This window comes from Sparus aurata, chromosome 1, assembly GCF_900880675.1.
Source record: "Sparus aurata chromosome 1, fSpaAur1.1, whole genome shotgun sequence".
NCBI classification, from domain to species: domain Eukaryota; kingdom Metazoa; phylum Chordata; class Actinopteri; order Spariformes; family Sparidae; genus Sparus; species Sparus aurata.
The window spans coordinates 23343968-23369553 of NC_044187.1; the positions used below are offsets into that span (position 1 = coordinate 23343968).

The 25586-nt window shown below is 40.6% G+C and overlaps 1 protein-coding gene across 2 annotated transcripts; it reads left to right on the plus strand.

Annotated features, from left to right (window-relative positions):
* Window positions 1–1365: 1365 nt before the first annotated feature.
* pik3r5 (phosphoinositide-3-kinase, regulatory subunit 5) lies at window positions 1366–24806 on the plus strand. 2 transcript variants are annotated; one of them, XM_030435567.1, is made up of 18 exons: window positions 1366–1652; window positions 9572–9687; window positions 13954–14069; window positions 14182–14250; window positions 15675–15813; window positions 16527–16596; window positions 17073–17247; window positions 17925–18093; window positions 18210–18278; window positions 18486–19369; window positions 19545–19667; window positions 19846–19977; window positions 20364–20457; window positions 21073–21149; window positions 22049–22142; window positions 22279–22361; window positions 22964–23079; window positions 23642–24806. In XM_030435567.1, the coding sequence occupies exons 2-18, from the start codon at window positions 9588–9590 to the stop codon at window positions 23790–23792; spliced, it is 2661 nt and encodes an 886-aa protein (XP_030291427.1). In that variant the 5' UTR covers window positions 1366–1652; window positions 9572–9587; the 3' UTR covers window positions 23793–24806. The 2 variants fall into 2 exon arrangements, with proteins under 2 accessions (XP_030291427.1, XP_030291435.1); XM_030435575.1 differs by having other exon boundaries at window positions 19548–19667.
* The last annotated feature ends 780 nt before the right edge of the window (window positions 24807–25586 follow it).

A 25586-nucleotide genomic window follows, 5' to 3' on the forward strand; every position in this document is an offset into this window, starting at 1 on the left:
CGGAGACGCGCGGTCAACCATGTGGGATCTGAATCTGTGGATGTTCGTGTGTAGCTAGCTTGCTAGCCGCTAACCGACCCACACGGCCCACCTCCCGAGTTGACGGAGCGGATGCACGGGCACATCCAAAACCGGACCTAGGGTAAATAATGTCCGCCACGCTTTTTCGCGAACATTGCCGTTACGTTTGCTTTATGCCTGGTGCAAGAAGAAACAGTAAAAATGTGCTTTTGTCACGAAAGTGTCCAAGCAGCAAGTTTGGTTGTTGAGGAACAGGAAGATGTGGGAGGGACATCGGCGGATGATTGACAACAGCAGTGATGTGTTGGAGACGGCGACAGAGATAGCGAGTTTTGAGAGTTGAGAGATTTGTGACATATAGCATGTTTGGAGTGTATAGTTAGTGTGTTATGTAGTATTTGGTGTGGTGTGTTTAGTGAGTAGTGGAGTCGTGTTGTGAGGCAAACCAAGGAGGAGACGGCTGAATGTGGAACAGGCAGGAATGAGCTGAGGAGCCTGAGGCATTGCCTGCATTTAAATGTAAATAGTTACACATAACTTTGTAAATTTCAAAAACTTATGCACCAATTTAGTAAACAACAATTTATATTTGCATTATAACTAATACAATTGGTTCATTAAACATATTTGTGGTTTTCACAGTAAAAAAAATAACTTTTTCTACTCTGATTTTATGTTATTTTGTGATTTTAGGTCCATAGTGTTAATATAGTACCTTAAAATGAAAAAATAACTGTACAGTCACACATGTGAGGTTGTGCTCAAAATAATTACACAAAGTAAGGCAAGGTAAATAGTTTTTAAGGTGAAATATAATGGTATAATCAAAAGTAGTCAAAAACAGCCAATTATATCCCTGACGTCCCACCTTCAAACACAGCCTCGTTTGGCCATCCATGAAAAAGCTACTTAACCTCCCACTTTTCTATAGGAATACATGCTTCCTACGGGCAATGCACTAGTAGTATTAATAGCCACAATCTGTAAGCATTCGATAAGAGAGTATTAGAAGATGTTTAATGGTCTTGGTCACTGATTTTTTAACTTTGGATGGGTCAAAAATCACCAAAAAACTGAAGCTAATTTTGTTTTTATTGTGTTAAAAGAATTAAACTAGTAATACTGGTCCAGCTTCAGAAAATAATGAACAAAGACACTTCACTCACAACTGTGAAAATAGCATGAAAACAAACACGTCAAACAGATGACTTCCTTTTTGGGGCCAACATCCCTTCAAAATCCACATGCAGCTTCTCAGACACGCATGTAGAACCACACACATACACACACACACACAATTGCACTTCCCACCTATACACGCCAGCAGCCTCCCTCATTGTGCTCACATGCACCTCTCTCATACACTTCCTGTTTGCCCTGTTTGTGAGCCGCAGTGTGTGAGTGTGAAGCGCAGAAGCGTTTGAACGCAGCAGAGAGCTACAACCAGATACTAAGGGCTGATTTCAGTCTTGTTTGACTGCACTGCTCCTCCGCTGTGCCCAGGATGTGGGTTTGTCTGTTAAACGATGTCTACGTGGTGAATGAATGGCAGCGGCACTGAGCTGGAGACATTTTGCCTGGGACTCTTTGGACACATACAGACACTATGGATGCTGGACAGTAAACTGCAGGTAAGACAACGAGGCAGTGATGGGTTTGTTTTATTTTGAAGGGCATGTGCTCCCTTCTCTTTGGGCTTGGACGGGGACAGCAGTCACTGACTGTCAGCCTGATGAGTTTAGTGACTCCCTGACCAACACTAAACTAGAGTTAACATTTTTGCATCGATATATGAATATCTGAGAATATGACGGTTTGAGACAATATTGTATAGCTTCATTAATCTATTATGATGTTATAATGACATCTTGGAGACTCAAAGCTGATTTTGTCTGTCAGTTTTCTGTGTCATCTTGTTTTGATTCATATAAATATGTTTTTTATTTCTCTGCAATGTGAAAGCCTCTGCCGTCTCGTTTTTTGTCAGAGGGACTGATGTCGACAGCTCTGCCCTCTGTAAGCTCACAGACCCCCCACTGTGATACCATTTTGGGAACTTCTGCTTTTTCATAAGCTCAATATGATTCATGTTTTCAATAACCACTGAGGAAGTAGAGAAGCAGAGGCACGTGTTAGTCGCCTGGACATGATCTTGCCTTATCTCATCTGTGTCTGTGTTTGGATCTATTAACGGGAACATATATGTCAGATGGCACGATCTTTGTCAGCACCTTAAAGCGCATGATGTGGTGATATAGGGTTGTGGGGTAAGTTCATTGGCTAGTTAGTTGGTTTTACAAATACTCCACTGAAAAGTGGCAGCCAGGATGCTGAGTCTTCTTAACTGTCACTGAAGCTGAAGTTCAGTCTGTCACGACAGTCTGTCAGTGATCTTTGAGGACTCCACCCCATAGAAACTGTACCTAGCCAACGCCTGAACTCGACATCCTTTTTACTACGTAAACTAACAACTTCTCAGCCGCAAAAGCAGCAGTACAAGTGCAGTACAAGTACAAGAACTGACTCTTAATTCAGGTATGCATAAGTGGTAATAACTAAAGATGGTGAATTGTTGCCTAAAGGGACAAATTACCATATGAAAAAGAACTAAACATTTATTTTATTTGTCAAGTTCAGGTCACAAGATGAGCAAGCTTCTCTACCATTTAAATATTGTCACTCTTTTTGACTCACGATGGACTATTTAAAAAAAAACAAAAATACTTTTTCATCACTCACAAAACCTGTCGCCTACATTACCCACAATTCAACTCGACCAGTTCAGTTGAACTTTCAGGTGTGTGATGCCCGTGGCGGCTTATGTAGCATCGAACAAGTAAGCAACTTCTTTCTAACTCCTTATGCTCAAACATGTAGTCCTCAGACAAACACCGACTCAAGTGGCATCACTTGAGGTAATTCACTCAGTTCCCTCTGGAGCAACAAAAGGCTTTATAACACTTTTTTCAGATATGCAGTGGTAGTAAACAGCTGAAAAGTGTAAAATTAGTGGTTTCCCTTTAAGTCTTCAGTCAGTCAGGTCCAAGTCAAGTCTCAAGTCTCAACAAAACAAGATCCAAGTCAGATCTTCATAAGCAAATAAGAAAGGAAATGGCAGGACTTTCAGTTCAGAATGCTGACCTGTAAACTGGTCTTTATTGTTCTTCAAAGCTTTTTGTTTTCTTCATCTAGGACCAGTTTTTCTCAATAAATTCTCAATAAATTGACCAACCCATCGAGTCTGTCCAATTTTCAAGTCACAAATTCCCATTTTTGTGATTCTGACTTGAGTCCACCTGTCAATTTTCACAATCTCTACAGCTCTGCTCTGGATTAAAATCAAAATAACAAGTGGCTTAACTTAAATTGGATCAATGTCCATAGCCCTGAGGTACATACTGCCTCATGTTTGATTTCCGTCATTGGTAGCCAACTATGTAATGACCGAAAAAAATCCAATACTACAAGTTTTTTCTGTAAGAAAATCCGAAGCATTAAATGCCTGCCTGTCAGATGACAACACACCCTTCCTGTGCAACGAAAGGAAGAGATCATCTTATTTTCTTAGAAATGCTTCAATTACACAATCGGTTTGAGTACCAGCTCTCTTCCTGTTGAGAAATTAAAACTGCCAGTGTAGGTCATGTGTCGGGCTTACGAAGAAAAAAATACATAGATTGATGACGTTCACTGGAGGCGGCAGATATTGCCGCTCTTTGTTGTTTACCGCAGATATATTAGATATGAAGAGCAAACTCTGTCAGAGCCTTTTTGTTTTTTTCTTATTTCACAGCTAGCAGAGGATGACTGTATCCTGGTGCAACACTCTTGTGTGTTATTCACAACATTGCTTCCTGTTTGTCTCTTTACGTCTGTGGTATCACTAAAATCTGCATTTCACCTTTACGGCACTTACTTTGAGGTCAACACCCCCGTGTGTGTGTGTGTGTGTGCGTGCATATGCATTTCTGCACACCACACCTGTTGTTGCAAAACTACATAGTTTCATTGATGTAAACTATAAGCAAACATTTTTTGCACATATTAGAACAGATTTTTACAGGATATGGATTTCAACTGGAAATCATGGATACCCTCATCCTCATCATTTTTGCATGATGAACCCAGTGCTGTTTAGTGTAAAACTGAGCAGACAAGAACTCTATAACAGGGTCACAACTGACTCCCCGTTGTCACCGTGTCATAAACTGATGTAACACCGTCTGATATTTGCATTCATGATAGTTTCATCATGTGTTTATCTGGGTTATTGAGGAAGTGGAGACCAAAGTTTATATAGAGTGTCTCTCTCTTCTCTAAGCGACAAAACAACCTCTATGCTTTGGTGCTGAAGTTAGATTGCTGCGACTCATTTTATTTTTAAAGCTACCTGAGCCACTTCTTAGCAGTAGCAAATAAGAAGACACTATAGGTTTATTTAAGTTTCAGGTAAAACAGATAAAATAAGAGACGCAGAAAGATATTGAAGGAAATATTTTTTTTGTAAAGCTTAAAGAAAGGGTTTAAGATTTAATATGCATTAATTTTGCATTAAATCTCTCATTTGTATGTCTTAGTCTTAATATATTTTATTGAGTTGCGTGCTTATGTTATCCCAGATGTTTCTAACAATGATCATCCCAGAGAAATCTACAAGTTTACTCAACGTCAGGTAGCATTTATCACTCCTGATACTTCCAGGATAAGAAAGTAGGCAAACAAGATTAGATTTAAGGTGAATAAAACTTGAAAACATTACCTCAACTGTAAACTTTTAAACCCGAGTCACGTCAGATAGATTTTCATCGGCAGCAGTGGTTGTTTAATGGTGTGTACATCAACAGTGATGTCAGCCGACAACAGTACAGTATATAAACACCTGCCAATGGATATCAGCTTGATAGGTCAGGTTGATAAACAGGAGTGAGGATAAATCCACTTTGTAATCCCAAAAGTTTCAAAGTAATCTCTGAGTTTTTGCCCTGTCTGTAAACGGTTTTGGATCAGAGCAGAGTCTGAAGGGGCTCCAGGTGCCGGCTTTAAGCAGCTAGGCAGCGGCTCTTGTCCCCTCCCGCTCCACCCAGCCCTCCATGCAACACTTTCTTTTGTTTTGTTTTGTTTGGTAGAGAGCCCCCTAGCGGCAGAAGTTACATCTGAGAATGAAAGAACAACCTCTCCTAATGACCAACATGAACAAGAAAAATGGGAATTTCAACATCTGCAATTCCATGACAACTCTGTCTGCTGCTGATGCTGATCACGTGATATGAGTGAAAACTCAACCGCTGTTTCATATATCAAGGATACACTTTAAATACTCATCTGCGAAATTTACTGCAGTTCTCTGCAAGGGCAAAAACAAAAGATTTGTTTTATGCCATGCATCTTAAACTCCAGCTTAAGTTTATGTGACTGCTGAGCTCTCACCGGTAGCGGTTGTTTGAACTAAAAGGAAGCACTTAGTTTCAGTGGAGCTTTGGAGTTGGACCACTGTTGTTTCCTAAAGCCATAAGAGGCCAGTTCACATCCAGTGGGTCAGTGGAGAGAAAGGGACCCCCCCTTTCCAGCAGAGGAAGACTGGATGTGAATATCAGACTCTATCAGTTCAGTTAAAATGACAGACACGCATACTGTACACACACACAAATATATACACACACATAAGCTCTCCTCCCTGGTCTGTGGGAGTATATCTCAGAGTCTGATCACACCACAACAATAGGGAGGCACCTGCTTCCTCAGCTGAGCAGGGAAGCTCTCTTCCTGTTAGGAAGCAGTTGGTTATGGGATCAGTGGGAGAGATGGGAAGCAGCCTGTGAGGAGATGGAAGGAGGGGAGAAAGAGATCGGCATGAGAATGAGACAGAAAAACACAGGTGGAGGTGGAGTGCTGGCAAAACTCGGTCTGCGTGGGAAACTTGTAATACCTCACAGCTATTCATAGAAGTTTGAGTGTTGGGGGTCAATGTACTCACTTGTGTTCAGGAGAGTCTCCACAACATCATGTTCTGAAGTTTTGTGCTTTTTTAGGCTTAACTTTATCTTGACAACCACTGAGGTAAGCGAAAAAGGAAGGGAAATGGTATGGAAGCAAACATTAGTGGGTGAAAGATTGGTAGTTTATGCAATGTTGGCCATGAGAGACACAAAAACTATTCTTGAATCGTTTGCTTGTTGAGGTCAGGATCAGGATGGTTTCTGTCTTTGTGTGAATTGGCTGAGGAGGCAATATCCCTTCCAAACATTTGATGATGGATGTTATTTTGCCTCGTGTGATCTCTTAATTGTGCCTTAATTGTCGCCCACATGGATGTTTGCCTGACCTTCAAGGTCAAAATGTTGCACCATTGCAGAATTCAACTTATGGCCTATAGTGCCACAAGACAGTCCAGTGTAAATCTGTTGTAAGGACGATTTCAAATTGTTCTTCCACCACACAAACGCTGGTTGTTATTGTCTGACTATTGTGAGTAGAAAAAGTGGAAGTGACCTTGTTGACTCTTAGGGATGTGCTGCATACATCCTCTTATGAAACACCACAGACTCATGCATTTGCAACACCACGAGAAAATCTACGTCAACAACTGTCCTGACACTCTGGAGTTGGGACAGAACTTTACTGAAGCACTACTTGTGTTACCATGGCACCTTAGCTTTCTGAGGAAAAACGCAGGTACACATACACCAAATCAGTACCCTGTTGACGTCAGCAGAAATATTACCCCAGTTAGTGCTGATAGAGTTGAGAACAACACTTTCACTGGATGGTGCCACCACATATCAGGTCATTACCTCTTTTATTACCTTTACATATGTCCATTGAACTGCATCCTGAATGCAGAAGTCATCACGGCTCTGACTTATTAGTTCCTTCCACTCTCACCGGGCTCTCGTCCAGCTCTGTCCGACCCTGACAATGACCGGAGCCCTCAGCACAAGTGTCCAACACGCTTGGCTCTATACCCCTGCTCAGTGCCACTCGGGACACCTCTTAGACACAATACCCCTCAGGGGAGGTGGGACCGCTGAGAAAAGGGGAGCTACATGGATGTGTTTATGTCTTGAGCTGTTGGTATTGTTATTGAATGGTAACTGTAGGAAAAAGAATGAAGTGGTGGGGGGGATAATTGAGCTTCATTCCTCTGGCCTCCTGAACTTGGGTTTGCACGAGCTTCCTGCCCCACTTCTTCACCGGTGGTAATGATGAGATCGTGGGTCGGATGTTTGTACAGTGTGTGTGTGTGTGTGTGTGTGTGTGGCAGTACTGTGTACTATGTCTGTGCAAGCATACACTACGTGTGTGAGTACGGCTCCAAATTAGAGCATAATCCGAAGTGACTGCAGTTGTTAATGCATCCCCAAGGTTTGGCTCTGCCCCCGACTCTCTGAATATCTGCAGTCCATCACTCCCCACACAAAAAAGAATTACATATTGTGCATTAAAAATAACAGTTCGACAGTTTTTAGCTTTCTTGTCGAGCATTAGATGGGAAATAGCTACGGATTAAAACTGAAAATGTGGAGTGAGGGCTACCCTGGCTCTGTGCAGGGTGACAAAATACATCTCTAAAGCTCATGTATTATAAGTTATATCTTGTTTGTTTGATTCATCTTAAAGGGACACAATAAAAACAAAACGTTGTTGTTTTACAGGGTTTGTCAGCTGGGTGCAGTCAGTGAACGTGTGTGTGTGTGTGCGTGTGAGCGTGTGTGTGTGAGCATGTGTGTCAGGTAGGGTTATCAGGTGGGTGGGTGGTTAAAAGCAAGTGAGTCACCCATTAACACTCATTTGACAGGCACCATTTATTTCTGGCTTTCATGTGAAATGGGGAGTTCGTCAAGCGTTCTGGGGAAAGTTTGACAAGATGTAATCAGGCAAAAACAGAGTTTGATGTTATTTCTCACCTCTGTCTCATTTCTGACTTCACTCTGTAAGAACTCCGCTAACAAGCAATCAATCGGATTGTTCATTTTTCATCATCGAAACAAGCTGATGAATAACGTACGTTTGTTAGAGCCAATGAAGAGAATTCCATTTTTGGGAGAAGTTGGCTTTATGTGTCACTGACAACAGCAGATAAATGCTGAGCTGCTCAAGTTCTCAAACAGGAAATCTTGATAAATCTGTCTTTATTTTGGGAACTATGTCTCTTCTGCTTCTTAAATTTGGATGTTTTCCAATATACACAATATGGAAAAGTCTAACATGTGGTAAGAGGAACTTTAAAAATATATCAAGCAGTGACACGTCACGCTACCAACCACCATGGAACTTCTGTTCTGATGTCACCCCAGTGAGTATTTATGAACCGCTGCAGTATATCTTTAGTGCTGGTTTAATATCTAAAACAACAAGGTCTTACACACGCTGACAAAGTATATCAGATTTATTTTAATTCAACATCACTCATAATTCACTCAGATGTTTCCCCATTGCTGATATTTCTGACTTTATTTATGTCTCATTGCTCAGACAGACATCTTAAAAACATGTTTGTTTAAATCATCTTTCAACTGATCACAGGTCACACCCCTGTTCCAGTTTGTTATGCGATATCACGAACCAGGAGTGTTGTTTTTCTAAAGCCCGCCAGGATTCATAAATCAGTCACTCAAGTCTTTTAAGTCACTGATGGGACTTCCCTGGCACCTTGCTATGTACATAGCTTCTGATGGGATGTGTTCATAACAGAACTGAAACAAGTCACCACACCTGTGTTGTCCTCAGATGCTGTGTGAAAAACGGCCAAATGCGCTGATAGACTGAAAGTTATAAAAGTGAAGTTCAGCATGTCCTGATGAGTCAGTGTGGTGGAGCCGTCATGTACTTACAATGTTGTGGTCATACTGGAATTATATATTTCACTACTCAATGCGTCTCTATGATCTGCAGCTTTGTTTCACAACTGATTCTAATAACTGAAATCACTGACGGCTGTTTTTCTCTCACAATAAAGTCATACAGTGAAAATTGAGTGGGCTTGTTTTTCTTTGCCTAAATGTGGCTTTCAAAGGTTGTTGAGTAAAGTTAAAATTTCATTCAGGTAACAAACAACTAATAATGTATTTACTGCCAATGTGAGGGTATATCTGTTAATGTAAATGTCTGGATGTATTTTGCATCCAGAGGTAGATGTGGTTTGTTGTACGATTTAACATATTTAAACACATCACAGGACATTATTTGCTAATGTGACATCCGTCGATATTTTTTAAGGAGTTTCAGAGACAGAGGTCAATCATGTGTACTGACATTTCAGGAACTATGACAACAGAAAAGCAAAACAAGCAACCCCTTGTCTGTTTTCCTTCCCCTTAGAAATCTCCTTTTATGGTTTGTGTATCAAATTTTCTCAACTAATTTCCATACGCAGCGGGTGAACTGATCGCATGCAAAACATACTGCAGCCCATAATGCCTATGAATGCCCCTTGTGAATGCATGTCAATATTATCTATAGAGATAATATTCCGCAGAATCCATGAATGTAAGTGGAGTTATGTAACATGTTTTGATGCTAAATATCCACTCGACCTCTCATCCCTCCACAGAAGCTGAGCGGTGAAGATGCAGCACACCTCGTGCACAGAGGACAGGATCCAGCACGCTCTGGACAGGTGTCTGGACGGGCTGAGACAAAGCCCCACAGCTGCACACCACTGGAACGGTAAGACTGCAGTAGTGATTAGAACCACAGCTGAGATTTGACTGTCAGGGCAGGTAGCAGTGAAGCGTGTAACGACTAAATAGGTTTTTTCACTGCAACAATGAGGATGCTTCAGTTCCTGTGTTTAATTTTTAGTCAAAACCTTCCTTCTTAGAGGTGAGAAAATGTGGTTAAAAAATATGTTAGACTGTGTCTGATGGTGTAGGAATGTTTCTCTAATGCATGTACCTCTTCAATACTTCAAAATCAGTTGCATACGCTGGAAAAATACCACTTATAACAAACTAACCCTTTATCACTGAAATGCTGCTTTCTAGGTCACTGTTTCTTAAAAATATGATATGATATTTTTGACTAGAAATTATTTTGCTGTGTACAAAAGGAATTTTTCATCGACAGGCCAAATAGCTAGTGGATATTTACATTTCACACACTACTTAATAGATTACCATTGGCTGGTGAATAAACCAAATCTACCAGCTACACATGTTAAATGTGTGTAACTCAGGCGATATGCAACTTCCTTTAAATCTATTTTAATAAAGAGAACAATTTTTGTCCACATCTGCATCTAGACCTGCATAAAAAAAAAAAGTAAACTGTATTTGCAGCTACACCAAATCATATCAGTTCTTTGGTCCATGGCCTTTCAAGATAAATAACAAACCGCTGTTTCACAGTTTAATTTAGTTGTCCTATGTCTAGTGTTTGCAGCCCGCTGTGGCTCAGGTGGTAGAGCAGATTATCAACTTTTTCACAGCAGGAATGTTTATATGTCATAGCAGGATAAGCATAAGTGTATTTAATAGCATTAACTATGGCTGCCCTCCACTTAAGGGGATGTCCCCAAACTGTGTGTGCCAGTTCACAGGAATACCTTTCTGAGTCACTGAGCTATTGTCCTATATAAGTCTATAAATCTTCCTGCAGTCAAACATGTGTTTGTCCTCCTCCTTCATTCGAATGTTTGAGCTTAAGTGGCAGAGCGAGACAGAGACACCATTCACCCTCTTACACTGCACCATCAACATGATTTGAAGCTGTTATTTTAAGGTTAAAAAAACAGTACATTATCTACGCCTGCAAGTGTTATTTATGACATGCGATTTGGAAACTTGAAGCTCACAGTGTTCCTACCCTGAAAATGGACTTTACTGTGAAGAAGACATCTTGTTTCCAGCAGTTAAATGTGTAAAAGTGTAGGTGGAGGCTCTGGAAAGTGTAACACCGAGGATCCACAGTGGAGTGTAGGCAGGTTGCAGAGGCGTGGTAGGGTGGCAAAGACGCTGGAACTTGGAGCTAGTTCGATCACTGGAGAGGTCAAATGACACAAGAGACTAGGTTCACAGGAGATAGCACAATCGAAGAAGCCGTGTACCACATCAGGGAGACGCAATACATTGGCAGTGAGCAGAGAGAAGAGCAGAGTATTTAAAATGACACTGATGATCAGATGTGCTGCAGGTGTTGGAGAGTGGGCAGCTCCAACCAGAAGGAAAGCCACGCCCAGCCACTGCAGAGCACTTCTGAGAACAGAAAAACACACAAAACAGCCTCACCAAAAATCATAATCATGACGGTTGTTATACTTGCTTTCCCTGCAAAACCCACGTCAGACCCACATTAGTTTTTCATGTATTACTATGTGTGGAGATCTTAAAAGCTATTGTGTGTTTCCTGCCATAACAAGTCAAAATGCCAACTCTGAAAGTTTAATTCAACTCAGCCAAATGAATTTGAAATCAAATATAAGCCTTTTATTCATGTTTTTCGACTGCTGTGTTGATCTAGAGCCACTAACAGATAATGAGCTGTTCTGCTCAGGTCCTTGTGGCTTTGCCGTTAGGTTAAACCTGTTATTTTCTGTTTGTAAGGAGGTACTAAAAGCAACACAATTTCTCAGAAAATTCGACCCCAGTACACACATTTGGATGTCATACGTGCCATTTGCAGTGCTGATGCGAACAGAAGGCAGTTGTTTGTTCTCACCCTTTCAACACAAGCGCGGCGTGTGACAGGCGCACAAGGCATATGAGCATAAGAAGTGTCTGAGCTTGTTGTTGATGACACTGTTGCTCTAAGATCATATGGGGACCGTGTTATTGGGTGCTGGAGGAAGTTGTGTGAATAGACAGCTGGGAGGAAGTGGTGGTGGCACAGACCGCAGTGTGTGAGTGAGGCATCGTGAGGCAGGAGCCAATGTGGCGCAGGGTGTGAAAACATGTCGAGAGATCAAATCGGCATCAGCCTCCCGCCCACCAACCTGTGCCAGGTGGAGTGATGTGCACACGCGTTGTTGGTTTTATATGCTGAGAGGTTGTCACGGCGTGATTTTGACATTCAAAACAAGTTTGTTTTTCATGATTTCGTCTCCACTTCACTGCTTTTTCATGACATAGGCCTTCATGACTCTAGTGTCTCTTTAGAAGATCTCTAGGTTTGTGTATGTTGTGTCATCAATTTGCACTTGTTAGCCAGTAGCCATCTACTCAAGAACTGAGATGATCAAATTGACACATCACCAGGATCATCAAAGCTCACAGCCACTTCATTTCCAGTGCTGGTGTCCTATGAATAAATAAACCCAAAGAGTCCCTCGGTAAACACTCGTGATGGGTGCAAAGAACTTTAGAGAAAAATGGCAGCCGACATGTTTCTTGGAAAACATTTCTCTGTAACCCGAACAACTGCTGATGTGTTACTTCCTTGGAAACTGAGCTCCTTAGAGATGCGCTCGGAGTCGTTGAGACCGAGGGAAGGAATGGAAAGTGTGGCGCTTGTGAGGAGTCAGCAAACACTCAGTTTTGTGGTTGAGATACTGTAGTCGCAGCTCTCTATCTCTGTAAATAATGTATCCATTTCAGCCTATGGTCGAAAACTTGCAATCAGAGCTTGATCCTTGACTTTTATTGGAAAAAAGTTATTTAACAGTTTGTAAACTTGTCCAACCTGTGAGTCTGATTATTCTCTCTTTTATTATTATTTGGCCTTGTTAACTGCAAATTGTCTTTCTGATTCTTCAAATTTTCTTTATCTTTGAAACGCAAAGTTCCAAAACACTGTCTCCGGGGAGGATACCTTAACTCTGTTTTCTTGCGACAGGAAATCTGTCCTGCCAGTGTACAAACATCCTAACTGAAACACTGAACAAAGGGTGATAAAGAAGACAGACCAGAATTGACAGTTATGAGATTTATAGCCCTGGTGTGAGTAACTTAAAACCTGCAGATGCCTCATGCCAGAGCTGAGACCCAAATGTTGTCTGACACCTTCTTCGTAAACACAGTGTTGTGTGTGCGCTTTCAGTGTTTTGAGCTAAGATGTGTATGATTTCACAAAGGAAATGAAATACCTCATATGAACCAAAGTTTCAGGTTGCAGTAGACAGTAAATGTTTGTGTTATTATTTCCTTCTTGTTTCTTGAAAGATGCAGAAAGTGTGTTTAACCTATTGTATATGGTTGTGCTCTTACGCTTTACCACTTGTACACCATCGATCAGTGTTATCAATGCTACAAATGAGTGGTCATCACTGCGCGTGCATAGGCAACCTCACTGGGTGACTTTGATTCAGAAATTCCACCTAGACTGGTTCCAATACTCTCAGAAAGCAAAACCAATATGGCCGTGGAATCCAAATATCTCACTAATGGTCCTACCCAGTGTTGCTAAAAGATGTTAAAACATTGGAAACGAGCACTCTTTATCAATTCTATGTTCTTTTTGGACTGTCCAGAACCTGCTCAGTTGTACTACCAATACATTGCTCAGCAGAGCGTTCTATAATCCGCTTTGCTGTTGTCAAAATATACACCAGCCCAATTAAGAAGTGATAACCACAGTAAATAATGTATTTTTTTACACTCATGGTCACACACAGATATAACTACAGTTTACAAAAACAACTAGTCCGTTGAGTTTACATCCCTAGAAAGTTTGAACCCTCCCTCTGCACTGGTGAGACTTAATCCTGCAACTGTAGTGTTGTATTTCCTTAAATTTTACCCACTGATTGATCTATATGGTGTGGCATTATTCTTATCCTCAGAAGATTTCATGGTTAAAGTGAGGGGCTTGAGATTTTACACTGATGAAAGCTTTACTGCCCTGAGAAGGTTTTGTGTTTGCTTTCACACGCAGCGATGAGTAAAGCAAAATTATTGTGGTAGCCTAAAACCATGTCACTTCTGTGTATCTGTTTCAGTGTTTACTGTGTGGCTTTCTGTGCAGTCATATTTGTGCATTAACATGAATCCACCCCTTCAGTGCTGATGTGCTCGGCGGGTCAGTCAATGAACCGCTGGAGCCTGGAGGAGATGGTGAAGAGGGACCCCGAGAACTTCCTCATCCTCTTACAACAGATCATCAGGAAGACCAAAGAGGTGAGAGGGCAAAGGTCAAAGTCCATGGTCAAAGAGGATGCATTGTGCGTTGTATGGTTTGTGTATTAATGTCTTGTTGTCTTTCTGTTTCTCTCAATGTGTGTGTGTTTAGGCTCAGGAGCAGTGTCAATATGAGCTGGTGGCTCCGCTCGCCATCATGTTCTCCTCCACGCTGCTTCAGGTAGAAATCATCCAAATGTTATAAAAACCTTCAACAGTTTGACACCTCTTTTTAACCATTAGGATGATTCATATTTGTAGAGCACAGTCCATCCAAAGGTCATTCAGTTACTCAGTTCAAACCACTACAATCTGTTAATGTTAGACAAGCGTCTAGCAAAAAAAGAATGTCTTTAGAAATCTCATTGATTAATTCATTGATTGCTGGTTAGACAGCTGGCTGGTGAAGAGAAAACACACTGGGCTGTCAGAGCCAACACTGCTTCGTTAGGTTCATTAGGTTATTAGGATTCTATACACATAATGGTATGAAAGAGGAATAGAGAATCCATGTATGCCAAACTGGAACTGGAACTGTCTTTGAACAGAGGAGGTGGCCTACGTCACTACTTACCACCCACCTACAATGCAGTACTGTGTTCCAAGCAGCTCAACAACCATTCACAACTGGGCCCACCTAGCATTAGCAACCCACATAAAGGCCAGTTGGATCAACGGCGTGCAAGTGGCCCCCATAACTCTGAAACCCAGAGCTCATATGTGTCCTTAACGACTCTGTAAATTGGTTAAAACTGAAGAAGCCTTTAAGATGAGACTTGGAATTTTCAAGAAACTAAAACACGTCCAGTTGCCTACGATACAGCACTTAGAATTACCATGACCTGGATGACTGAGAACCTTCATCAACCTGTTTGACTATAATGCAACAAACTTGTTTCGACTGTCCTTGTGTTTTTGCGTTGTGTTGCTCAGTAGGAAGTGAGAACCAAGAGTTCAGTTTGAGATGTGTAGCAACAGATCATGTTACAGCTTTGAGGTTTTGTAATGAGGTGACGAATGTACCTTTGGTTGTTTGTCATTAAGCCTGTAATATGCTAAAACACTGGATAGTGAAACAAAAGCACATTATTACACTAAACTGGGTGAATTACCTCAAAAGGTGTGTGACGTGATTTTGGTTAATGATGTCATAATGGATAAGAAGAAGAGGAATCAGTCGTATAAGCCAATATTGTTGTTATATTGTCCATTTAAGCTATTTTTTCAGTAAAGCCATTGGTTGAATTTACAGATTTTATCAAATATTAGATCCATCAAGAGAGTCATTTATGTAAAATAATTTTATTGTAAGCTGCTATGAGGCAAACTTTGTTGCTTCATCTGACCAGTGATTGGTCCAGTGACTAGTCCATTCATTTATACTCAAAGTTTAGCATTTCACACTGATTTCAGTCTTTTAACTGCTGGCGAGGGAAAAAGGCTGTATTTTGGTGTGGCAACTTATTTTTGTCAATCAATTACTGGTATTGGTCCACCAAACATAAAAAAAATCCCCCTGAATGCAAAACAATAACCCATGAAGCCTCAAACAGGTTCTTCCCCAAATATAAACCACAAAATACGTGATCTATGGTTTGTCCGCAGACACCGTACTGTCCACCGGATACTGAGCTGCTGGAGGAAGCTATTCAGGTGTTTCGCTGCTTTCTCACCTGGCCTGAGCCTTACAGCAGTGTGTGCAGGAACCTCCTCTCCACACTACAGCTGGAGATGAAGGCCCCAGGTAAATACATTTAGATTCATTTTGTTTAAGGGTCGCTCTGCGATATTATGTGTTCCTATTTCTCTAGTATGCTGTTGTCTGTCAACTCTTGTAATGGTCTTCCCCCTTGTGACCACTTAGAGTAATGCACTTAGAGACACGTGTCAAAAGGTCACTGCTTATAGCATAAACACTGGTATCAACAACAGCAATGGCAGGAAGATGATAAGGCTGATAATTATTTGAATGTGAATAAAACTTTTTACAGCAGTTACAAAACAAAAAAGCGGAAGCCACCCGCGGTGAAGCTCAGAGGACGGGTGAAAGGAAGTGCAAAAAACAAAGCAACGGTTGTGAATGAATGCATTAATTAACCTAAAGAATTAATGTCAGATTGTGTTTTTTAGGTATCTTTTTTAAATACATTTAAAACATGTTATTCGTTCATTTCTAAAGAAATTTCAGTGACATTACTGACTTAACCCACTTCATGACACATATGAAGACAGAAGTAGCCTGGTAATTACAGTAAGCACTTTAAAACTATTTTGACTCTTTGAGCAAATACAACGCTGACTTCTTCAGCAGCTCATTGATCAAAATGTCTTAAATGCTGTATTTTCATGTGTCCAATCCACCAGGACTGTAAGATTCACAACATTGTATTAGGTCAAGTTGTTTCATCAAAAACCATCTATAGATAAAATCTAATTATTTTTCTGTTTTCCCCACAGGCATTTCTTTTCAAAGGATGGTCAGAGAGGAGCAGGGCCTTATCACCTCTAGACACTGCTCCAAGACAATGTAAGTCGACACAACAAACCTCAATGTACTTTTTTATAGAGTTTACATAATTTAGGATGTCTAGTAGAATGAGAAGACCTTCTTGTTTTAATGCTTAACACATGCATATTCATTTTGTATTCGCAAAGAACATGCAGTACGCATGTAAACACTGCATTTTCATCAAAATCTATTTCCAGTCCAGTTCAGCCTGTTTGATATCTTTACACCTTCTGATTTCTTGTTTAAATACACATCAGTAGTTCACAGTAAACTTATCTGATTTGGTGCCGTACTTTTACTGTTAAGATATCAGCACAGTTTTTTTGCCCGTTATCTGAATTATGGCACGTGCCTGGTTAGCACTTACAGTAGGTAAGTCCCCATTCATCGCCCTCTACATGCAATACCATCTAACCCTGCAATAGCAACCTGTTTGCATCTTCTACCATGTGAGTTTATGTCAACAATAACTCTGTCCGACTGTTGCCTTGCAGGACGGTGCTGCTGATGAAGCCGAGTGAGGTGCCCGCTGACTTTCTCTCAGTGGCTGAGCAGCTCAGTCGCGTTCAGCACTCGCAGAGGGAGACCTACATCACCCTGATCAAACACGCCTTCCAGTCCACACTAGGCCCCAAGTACCCCCTTGATCACATCCACAGAGCCCTGCAGGTATGTTCTCAGAGCAGAGTCAGAATCTGCAGAGAGTTCTCAAAGATACAAACATCATATTTTAAGTTTAATTTGCAAATAATGTCCTTTGCGGTATGCCATGACTTTATGGAATAAACTGTTATTTTATAGGCAGAGTTTATGATATAATCTGACCCATCAGTAAGAACTATTTTGTCCATTAAAGGTCAGGTGTGTAGGATTTAAGTGTATCTCTAAGAAGAAATGGAAAACAATATTTGTAATTTTGTTTTCATTAGTGTATAATTGTAGTGTCGTGATTCAGGATTTGATTTGATTCCTCTTTTAAATTTAAAATCCAACTTATAAGAAAGTTGATTGTTGAGTCTGTTTCCCAACTTGTCAAAATCTGTATCATAAATGTACTCTTCATTGCATCCATACTTTTGAGGAAGAGGAAAATGTGTAATCATTCAAGGTGGCAACAGCCTTTGTGCCCAGTGGGAGACAAGATTACACTGTAAAAGCAAGGTTTAAAGGGAAGCCATCAAAAATCAGATCATTATTCTATAACCATTGCATCGTGCAGTCTATGTTTACTTCATAAAGATATGTTACTGCAAAAAGCTTGTTGATTGTAAGTGTGAAGACAATATGTCAATACAAGAATGTGTCAAGACGTGAACCTTGAACCATATCATGAACACTCTTTGCAGGCAAGAACTGTGCATGAACTGGAGGAGATCTTCTCCACTGTAACTGATGTCTTAGAGGCAGCTGTTGCAATGAGCGACCCTCTGAAGGGCCGCAGTCATGTGATCCAGGAACTTGAGCTACTAAGGGAGGGGATGAGAATCCCAGCATCCAATGGGAGGAAGTCTGATGGTAGGAGGGCATGTTTCATGAACTGGGGGAAATGATATAGAACGTTTATACATGGCAATGATGTTCAATTTCAATTATTTCCCTTTTTTCTCTCTTTTTGCTATCATTGTTTTCAGGAATGCTACAGACTCTACCATTGCCTACAGCCAAATGTTACATGTTTCACTGGGAAAAAGATAATTTTGGTAAAGTACTCTGCGTGACACTGATACTATTTGTTCATATATGGGAATTATCAGTCACCCCTCCTTCTTTCAGCATCATGAATCCAATCCCCAAATCTAACACAAGACAAATCCAAATCATATTTCCAGTATTTAATGTATTTGAGTAGATTTTGTGTCTTTTTTTGAATATTGCTAACTATGATTGGTGTATCTACTTTGATGCAGATGTTCTGAACACCCTTTTGGATCATGACCCTGACCAACTGGTGACTAACGGGCAACCTGAGGAGGAAGAGGATGTAGACATAGATGATGATGATGAGGAGGAGGATCTTACAGAGGAAGAGGAGGAGGAGGAAGAAGACAAAGACAATGAGGAGCGCAGAGTGGAATTGCCTTCAATGTCTCTCATCCCTATTGGCTACAGCTCCAACCCCCGTGCTTCCACCTTCTCCACCATCTCCTCGGTGTCCACTGCCTCCAAAGACTCCATGTTCTCAACCTTGTCAGCGACCTCGGAGTCCTACGCTCCGTCCCTCTACTCCGTCGCTTCTGGAGCTGATAGTGACTACTATGAAGACTCGGATGACTATCTCTGCTCCTCTCCCATTGCTGACAAGTGTTCACCAAAGTCTCACAACAAAACGTCTGCTCGACTCAGTCAGCACTTTTACCGGCTGTTCATCAAACCCAAGAGCCCTCGGTTACTGTATCGGGCCAAAAGCTTAGGAAACACAGAATCAAAAGACATTTTAGTGGTGCGAGAGAAGCGCTCTAACTCCCTACCACAGCAAGTTAAGTTACGTAGCCCTGAGCCCCAACTACAAAGTCAAACTCTCAGACATGTCTGCTTCCGAAGGAGGCCTATTCTCAGTAGTGATGAGGACAGTAAGAATACTACGCTGAGGGTGGTGGTGTTTGGTGCTGATCACGTAGCAGGGAAGGTGGCACGGGCCTACAATAGCTTAAGGAGGAAGGAGAGTGCTTGTCCACGTCTCAGCAGGGCCTTCAAGCTTCAGTTCTACTTTGTGCCTGTGAAGAAGGACTCGGCAGCAGGGCCAGGGGGTCGGAGGTCTTCTAGTCCTGGAAAAGGAGCAGTCATATCTAATGTAAGTAGAAGAAACAGCTAACCAAACTCCATACATTTAACACAGGTTTTCCATATTAACTAAGCTGTCAAAGAGCTGGGTACAGAGTGAAGAAAAACAGCAGATGTTAATGCAATGAAACACGTAACTATAGGAGAACTACACTGTTTGGTTGAAATTGTTACCTTTGCTCCAGCAGGTTCTTCCCCTCACAGGGGATAGTACTAATGACATCGCCCATCTCCTCGGCATGTTGGACCCTTGGTACGAAAGAAACACCCTCAGCCTGCTCAAACTGCCCGCCAACGTTGTCTGCCAGGTACAACTGCAATATTACTTTTACATTGCATGATCAAAGCCAATCCAAAAGTCTGTTATTCAGGTGTATCCAACTAAGAACGTGACTAATTTCTGATGTAGTCAAAGAATCTGTATGGCGTTAATCGTCCTGCTGTCTAAATGTGTTAAGTGTTAGAATGTTTTGTATTTCTCTGCAGCAAACCTCAAAGACAGAGTCAGAATCATATGATAGCTCATACGAGCAGCGTCTGCCCATCTTGGCGGACTTGGTCCTGTACTACTGCCGCTACGCTGCCCGGCCGGCTCTGATCCAGCTCTACCAGGCTGAGGTCAGACACGCTTTCACACAGAAACACAAAAACACTCACACAGCTCTCAAACAGTATACATCTTTGCCTTACAGCCCTTTTCCTTGACTTTTTTCTGCCCAAGGTTTGCGCCAGCTATATATAAGCAATGCATTTAAAAATTACTTTGAGTTATATTGTATCGTATCTGCCTGATGCGACTAGTTTCATGATAATGTACAAATCGCAACTTAGTAATAATATTTACATCATTACTATGCTAAGTTTAAACTTACACAAGCCCTGGTATCCTGACTTTGGCACCCGTGTGAGCAGAAATAGGACCCTGATTCCCTCTGGCTGTTTTTACTAACTTTTGAAACACTGGTTCAAATGATGTCACTGACTGAGGATCTTTGCTGTTGTAGTTGACATTAGCTTGTGGAGAGAGGAGGACTGAGGTGTTCGTCCACTCCCTGGAGTTGGGTCACACCGCAGGAACACGAGCCATCAAGGCCATGGGTGAGTTTGACACACACACACCAAACACACCCGCATGTCCTAGCAACCTTGCCACAATAAATAAAATCTTCCACATTTTCAACGCAGTGAAATGCATCATCAGTTTTTATGAGGTCCAGACTGGACTAAATTTATGGTAGAGGAACATCTGCTATTTCTATATTGTGACTCAGTCCACTTCTACTTTTTTTTTGGTTTCACTTGTTGCCGACACTACTTGCACTTCTGATTTTTGATTTCCTCTGAAGGGTAAAAAACTCAGGGAAAACTGTTTATTCCTCATATGGGTGGTTACCGTCGCTCACAATATGTTGTTTACACAAAAAGTCTGTGAAACATCCGTCACAATGCAAAAATACCTGCCAGTTTACTCATACTCTCCAGTGCCGCAGCACTGTATTCATCCTCTGACATGAATTGCTCTGTTTTAGCTCCTGTCTCTTTAAGAACTCTGAAGCTCTTTTACATACACAAGAACCAATATAAAACACTGAAGGAAAGGACAAAAAACGAAAAACATGATGGATGCTCCTTTGACGTTAGTAGTCATATTTAACAGTACAGAAGCATTATTTTGTTTGCTCACCAATGTGTCTATTTTCATTTTTCATATAGGTGCTGCCAGTAAACGGTTTGGTATTGACGGTGACCGAGAAGCAGTTCCTCTGAAGTTGGAGGTGGTGTACAACAGGGTAAGATGCTGTTTGATTTTATTCTCTATCAAAATTGGTATCTTGAAGCTGCAATTTTGCAAGAATTGCCTCATAAGCACAGTATTTTATCAACACAAAAAAATTCCTATACCTCTTTGGTTAGAGTGCAAGTTACTTCTTTTTTTCTACTGGTGATAAAGTTTACGTAACACACTAGCGCAGACAAAACAACAAAAGCACACAAACACAAACACAAACAAACAAAAACAAATAAACAAAAGGAAAAGGAACATAAAACCCCAAACAACAATGAGGAAGACAAACATGGTTGATTATGGTCAGAAAATACAAACAATAACAAACATAATGGGGTCGGTCAGTGTCCAGAGGGAGTGATTAGAGTGTAGCGAGAGGGGGGAAAGAGGGAGAAAAAGAGAAGAAAAAAACATATATGTATATATATACATCAACAAACACATTTACATCCATATATACACAGTCTAGTTTGAGAGTGGATATCATGCACACACATATGTGCACACATACGATCACATAGGAGGGTGCAGGCTCTTGCTGTTTGCTCTTATTCAAGTGGTTTCAGTTATAAACACTTCTGCACCAACAGGAAATGACACATGAAAATGTAGTGATAAAATGCAAAGTCTGCTAAAAAGCAATGCGCACGTGCTTCGAACTGATAAAGCTAGTGGTCTCTGTCTGTGGTATGAAGCATTAGAGACTAAGATGTCTCTCTTGTACTGTTGTTATAATAGCTGTTAGTCTTTTATATTTCCCATATTTTACAAAAATATTCCCAATACAAAATTCCTGTGCTAGTTAGACTGCAATCATACTCTTTAATCTGTGTCTCAGTCCCCAGTATATTAGTGTTTTTCCAGAACAGCTATAATTCCATTCTTCCTTCCCGTCCCATTCAGGTGGTGATTAGTGGGAGAAGCCAGTGGAAAAGAGAAACCAAAGTTTGTACTTCGGTAAACTTAACCAAAGCATGCAAGAATCCTGAGGAACTAGGTATGTTACATCTCCTTGGAACTGTAAAGGTTCAGCTACCTGTAAATTATATTTTCCTTTTGATACCTGCACAAGGTGATAATAAGCAATTGTTGTGTAAGTGTCCTCATAATTTATTTGAAACAATCTCTGTCAGACTCTAAGATGGAGTGCCTGCAGCTCACAATGACTGAAGTCCTGAAGAGACAGAGTGGTAAAAGCAAGAAGGGCTACAACCAGGTGAGCTAGACGTGACATCAGCCTATCTCGGTGGTTTGTGGTTCAGAATGCTCCGCGGCAGCACGTTTTCACAAACAACTCTGCAATGCATTCTCTATATAAAGACAGAGACCTCAATGCGTTCTTGATAGCATCTCTAAAGCATCTGAGCTGAATCTCTCATCTCAGATATGCTGAGAACAAGGTTTTTCAAACTGACAGCTTGATGGAACAAAAAGCCACAACAGAGGCGAGACTGGAGTCTGTTTTGTTCGTTTGTGTTCAGACAATAATATTATTTGCTCACTGTCACCGCTTAATCTCTTAACCCCATTAAGATTTAGAGCCTTGATTTGTGACAGTCATTACACACCTCAGCAGAACGTGGAGTGTTTAAATGATTGATATTTAGCTCAAAAATGTATTTTACTACTTAGAGACAAAAACAACTCAGGCAAGCTGCAGTACCAATGACAATCATGTAAAATTCTACAACAATGTGCAAACATATGTTTAAAAAGAATACTCTTCCCTCTATCATTTTTTCTTTGTTTTTTATTCTCCAAAAGATGTATTCATCAGGTGCAATGCATTTACTTTTTCTCTGTTCTTTCCTTTTGTAGCAGCTGAGCATGACCGAGGTAAAAGTGGACAAGGTTCAAGTCAGCGGTGCTGAAAACACAACCTTTGCTGTTTGTCTGGACCAGGATGAGAAAAAAATACTGCAGAGTGTCACAAGGTGTGGGGTTAAGATGAACGCGCACACACACACACACACACACACACACACACACGCACACACACACACACACACACACTCACATGCTCATCCTCCTATACTTGTGAGGACCCTTATTGTTGTGTATCAAATGCTCAAGCCCCTTCGATCACATTTACCATTACAACTCAAGCTCCAGCCAAAAGCGTGTTTAACCTTCAAGCAGCCCTTTAAAGTAGTGGGGACCAGACAAATGTCCTCACGATGAAAAAGGTCCTCACTATGAAGGTTAAAAACTGAAATTGGATATAGCACCATATGCCTGACCTAGCGTAGCCTAGCCTAAGGTAGCTCCTCTGATCAGGCCTCCCCCAATTTCTTTATGTCTTCAACAAAAATTCAAAATTCACCTTCAAAGGATTTTTATTTTTTGATGTAATATCACTGCAATTTATCTTCATGTCTGCCTCATCTTCATCTGACTAATCATGCATTCATAGAAAAACTTACACACATCCACTCACAAATCAACCCTTACAAGTGCTATTTTTCTAATAGATGTGTCTCCCTCTGTTCCATGTAGATGTGACATCTCCGTGTGCTATAAACCTGACAGCTCCGCTGACTGGAGGCTAAGAAAATCTCAGACCTCAGCCCAAATCCAGCCTCTAAATCCCACCTTCTGCTCCCTTCTCTGCTTGCCCATAGTCACCTTCAGTGGGGCTCTTCCTTGAGACTCTTGACCACTGGTTTGGTTGCTTTCGAAAGGAAATATTATGTGTTCTGTTATTTATATGCTCTGATTAACAGATACTGACTGCAGAGGGAAAGTACACAGGAAATGCAGGTTTTTCCATCCCCGCCTGGTGTCTTGAAGGTGCTGGGGTCAAGTTCATATGAGGGTGGGTGATGCAACTGCTGGCAACAGGAGGACTGGACCAGGGGGAGTGATCAGAAAACTACAGACCGGGCTTCTCGTGAAACCAAGAGATGCAGTCATGATTACGATGTATCCAGTTCTCTCTGTGTAAAGCAATCATTAACTGTAGTTAAGGAAACTGTCCAGGTTTCAATTCCTCTTTCTGTGTTGGTAGAGAATTGACCTCACCCACAGTAACATTAGAATGTAATTTGGTCAAACAGGGTTAATCTAACACAGGATCTGAGAAGACGAGGCATGCAATAGAAGGAGATGGAATGTGAGCATTTCAAGATCCTTTTGGAGACACTTTATGCGTCAGTTTCTGAAATTTTCTTTGGACCAACCTACATGGACACAAAGACCACAGAACATGTTTCAACCTACTGAGCAGTCTGTACTATATGAACACCATTGGGCTGATGATGGGACTATGCACCTGTTTCTGAGAATGGACACTATGGATTTACACAATATGTAAATATTATATTTGCAAAATATGTTATTGCATGCTATAACTTGAATGTTGCACCATAATGTTTTATGTCTGTTATACATGGGCTTAACTGATAATATTTCTCCTAAGGAGTTTCAATGAAGTCACAGGTTTAACTAGAGTTGAATGAATATGACCAGCAGGGGGCTCTGTTGACCTTTTGACTTTAGGTGAAGTACAGATTACTTCATTACTGTAATGTAACTTATGTATAGAATTGATATTATGGTGCTAAAATACATTCAGATGTACATACTCTTTTGTAAAAGGAAAACCTGATTCATAGCACTTTGCATACTGTTTGTTGATGTAAATATATACCCTGATTCCTGACTGAGATTGAAAGAGTAGCACTGCATATATATATACATATACATATATATATGTATATATATATGTATATATATATATATATATATATATATATGTATGTATATATATATATATATATATATATATATATATATATATATATATATATATATATATATATATATACACATATATACACATATATACACACATACATACATACCTACATACATACATACATATATATAAATATACATACATACATATATATATAAATATACATACATGCATACAAATATATATATATATCTTATGTAATTAAAGCACTTGAACATTAGATTAAATTAATTAGGTACTTTCAGGTTCACATGACAGCATGGCACCACTGTTCTCTTTTTACCTGCCGTCTCTAATGGGAATACTTCAAATGCAATAAGGATTTTATAACTGTATGTTTATCACTTTTGCAATATCTTAAATTCAATCTTAAATAAAATACATGTCTTCTCCTGGGGATTGATTTTAATCTTGATATTTGCCTTTATTTAATGAGGTCCTTCTGTATGTTAAAAACCTGTACCCAGCCGTGAAACTTCTACAGACAGATTTCACACCACTACGTTTATGTGACAGTTTTAGCGACTGATTAGTTTTCAAGAAAATATATTTTCATATGAATGTGTCATGAATCTATTTTAAAAGACGATACATTGTTACTATGAAACCATCACCAGAAGCGGAATGTGGTGTCAGGAAACGACAACCAAGGGCTTACCAGCTGATAACAGAAATGCATCAGCA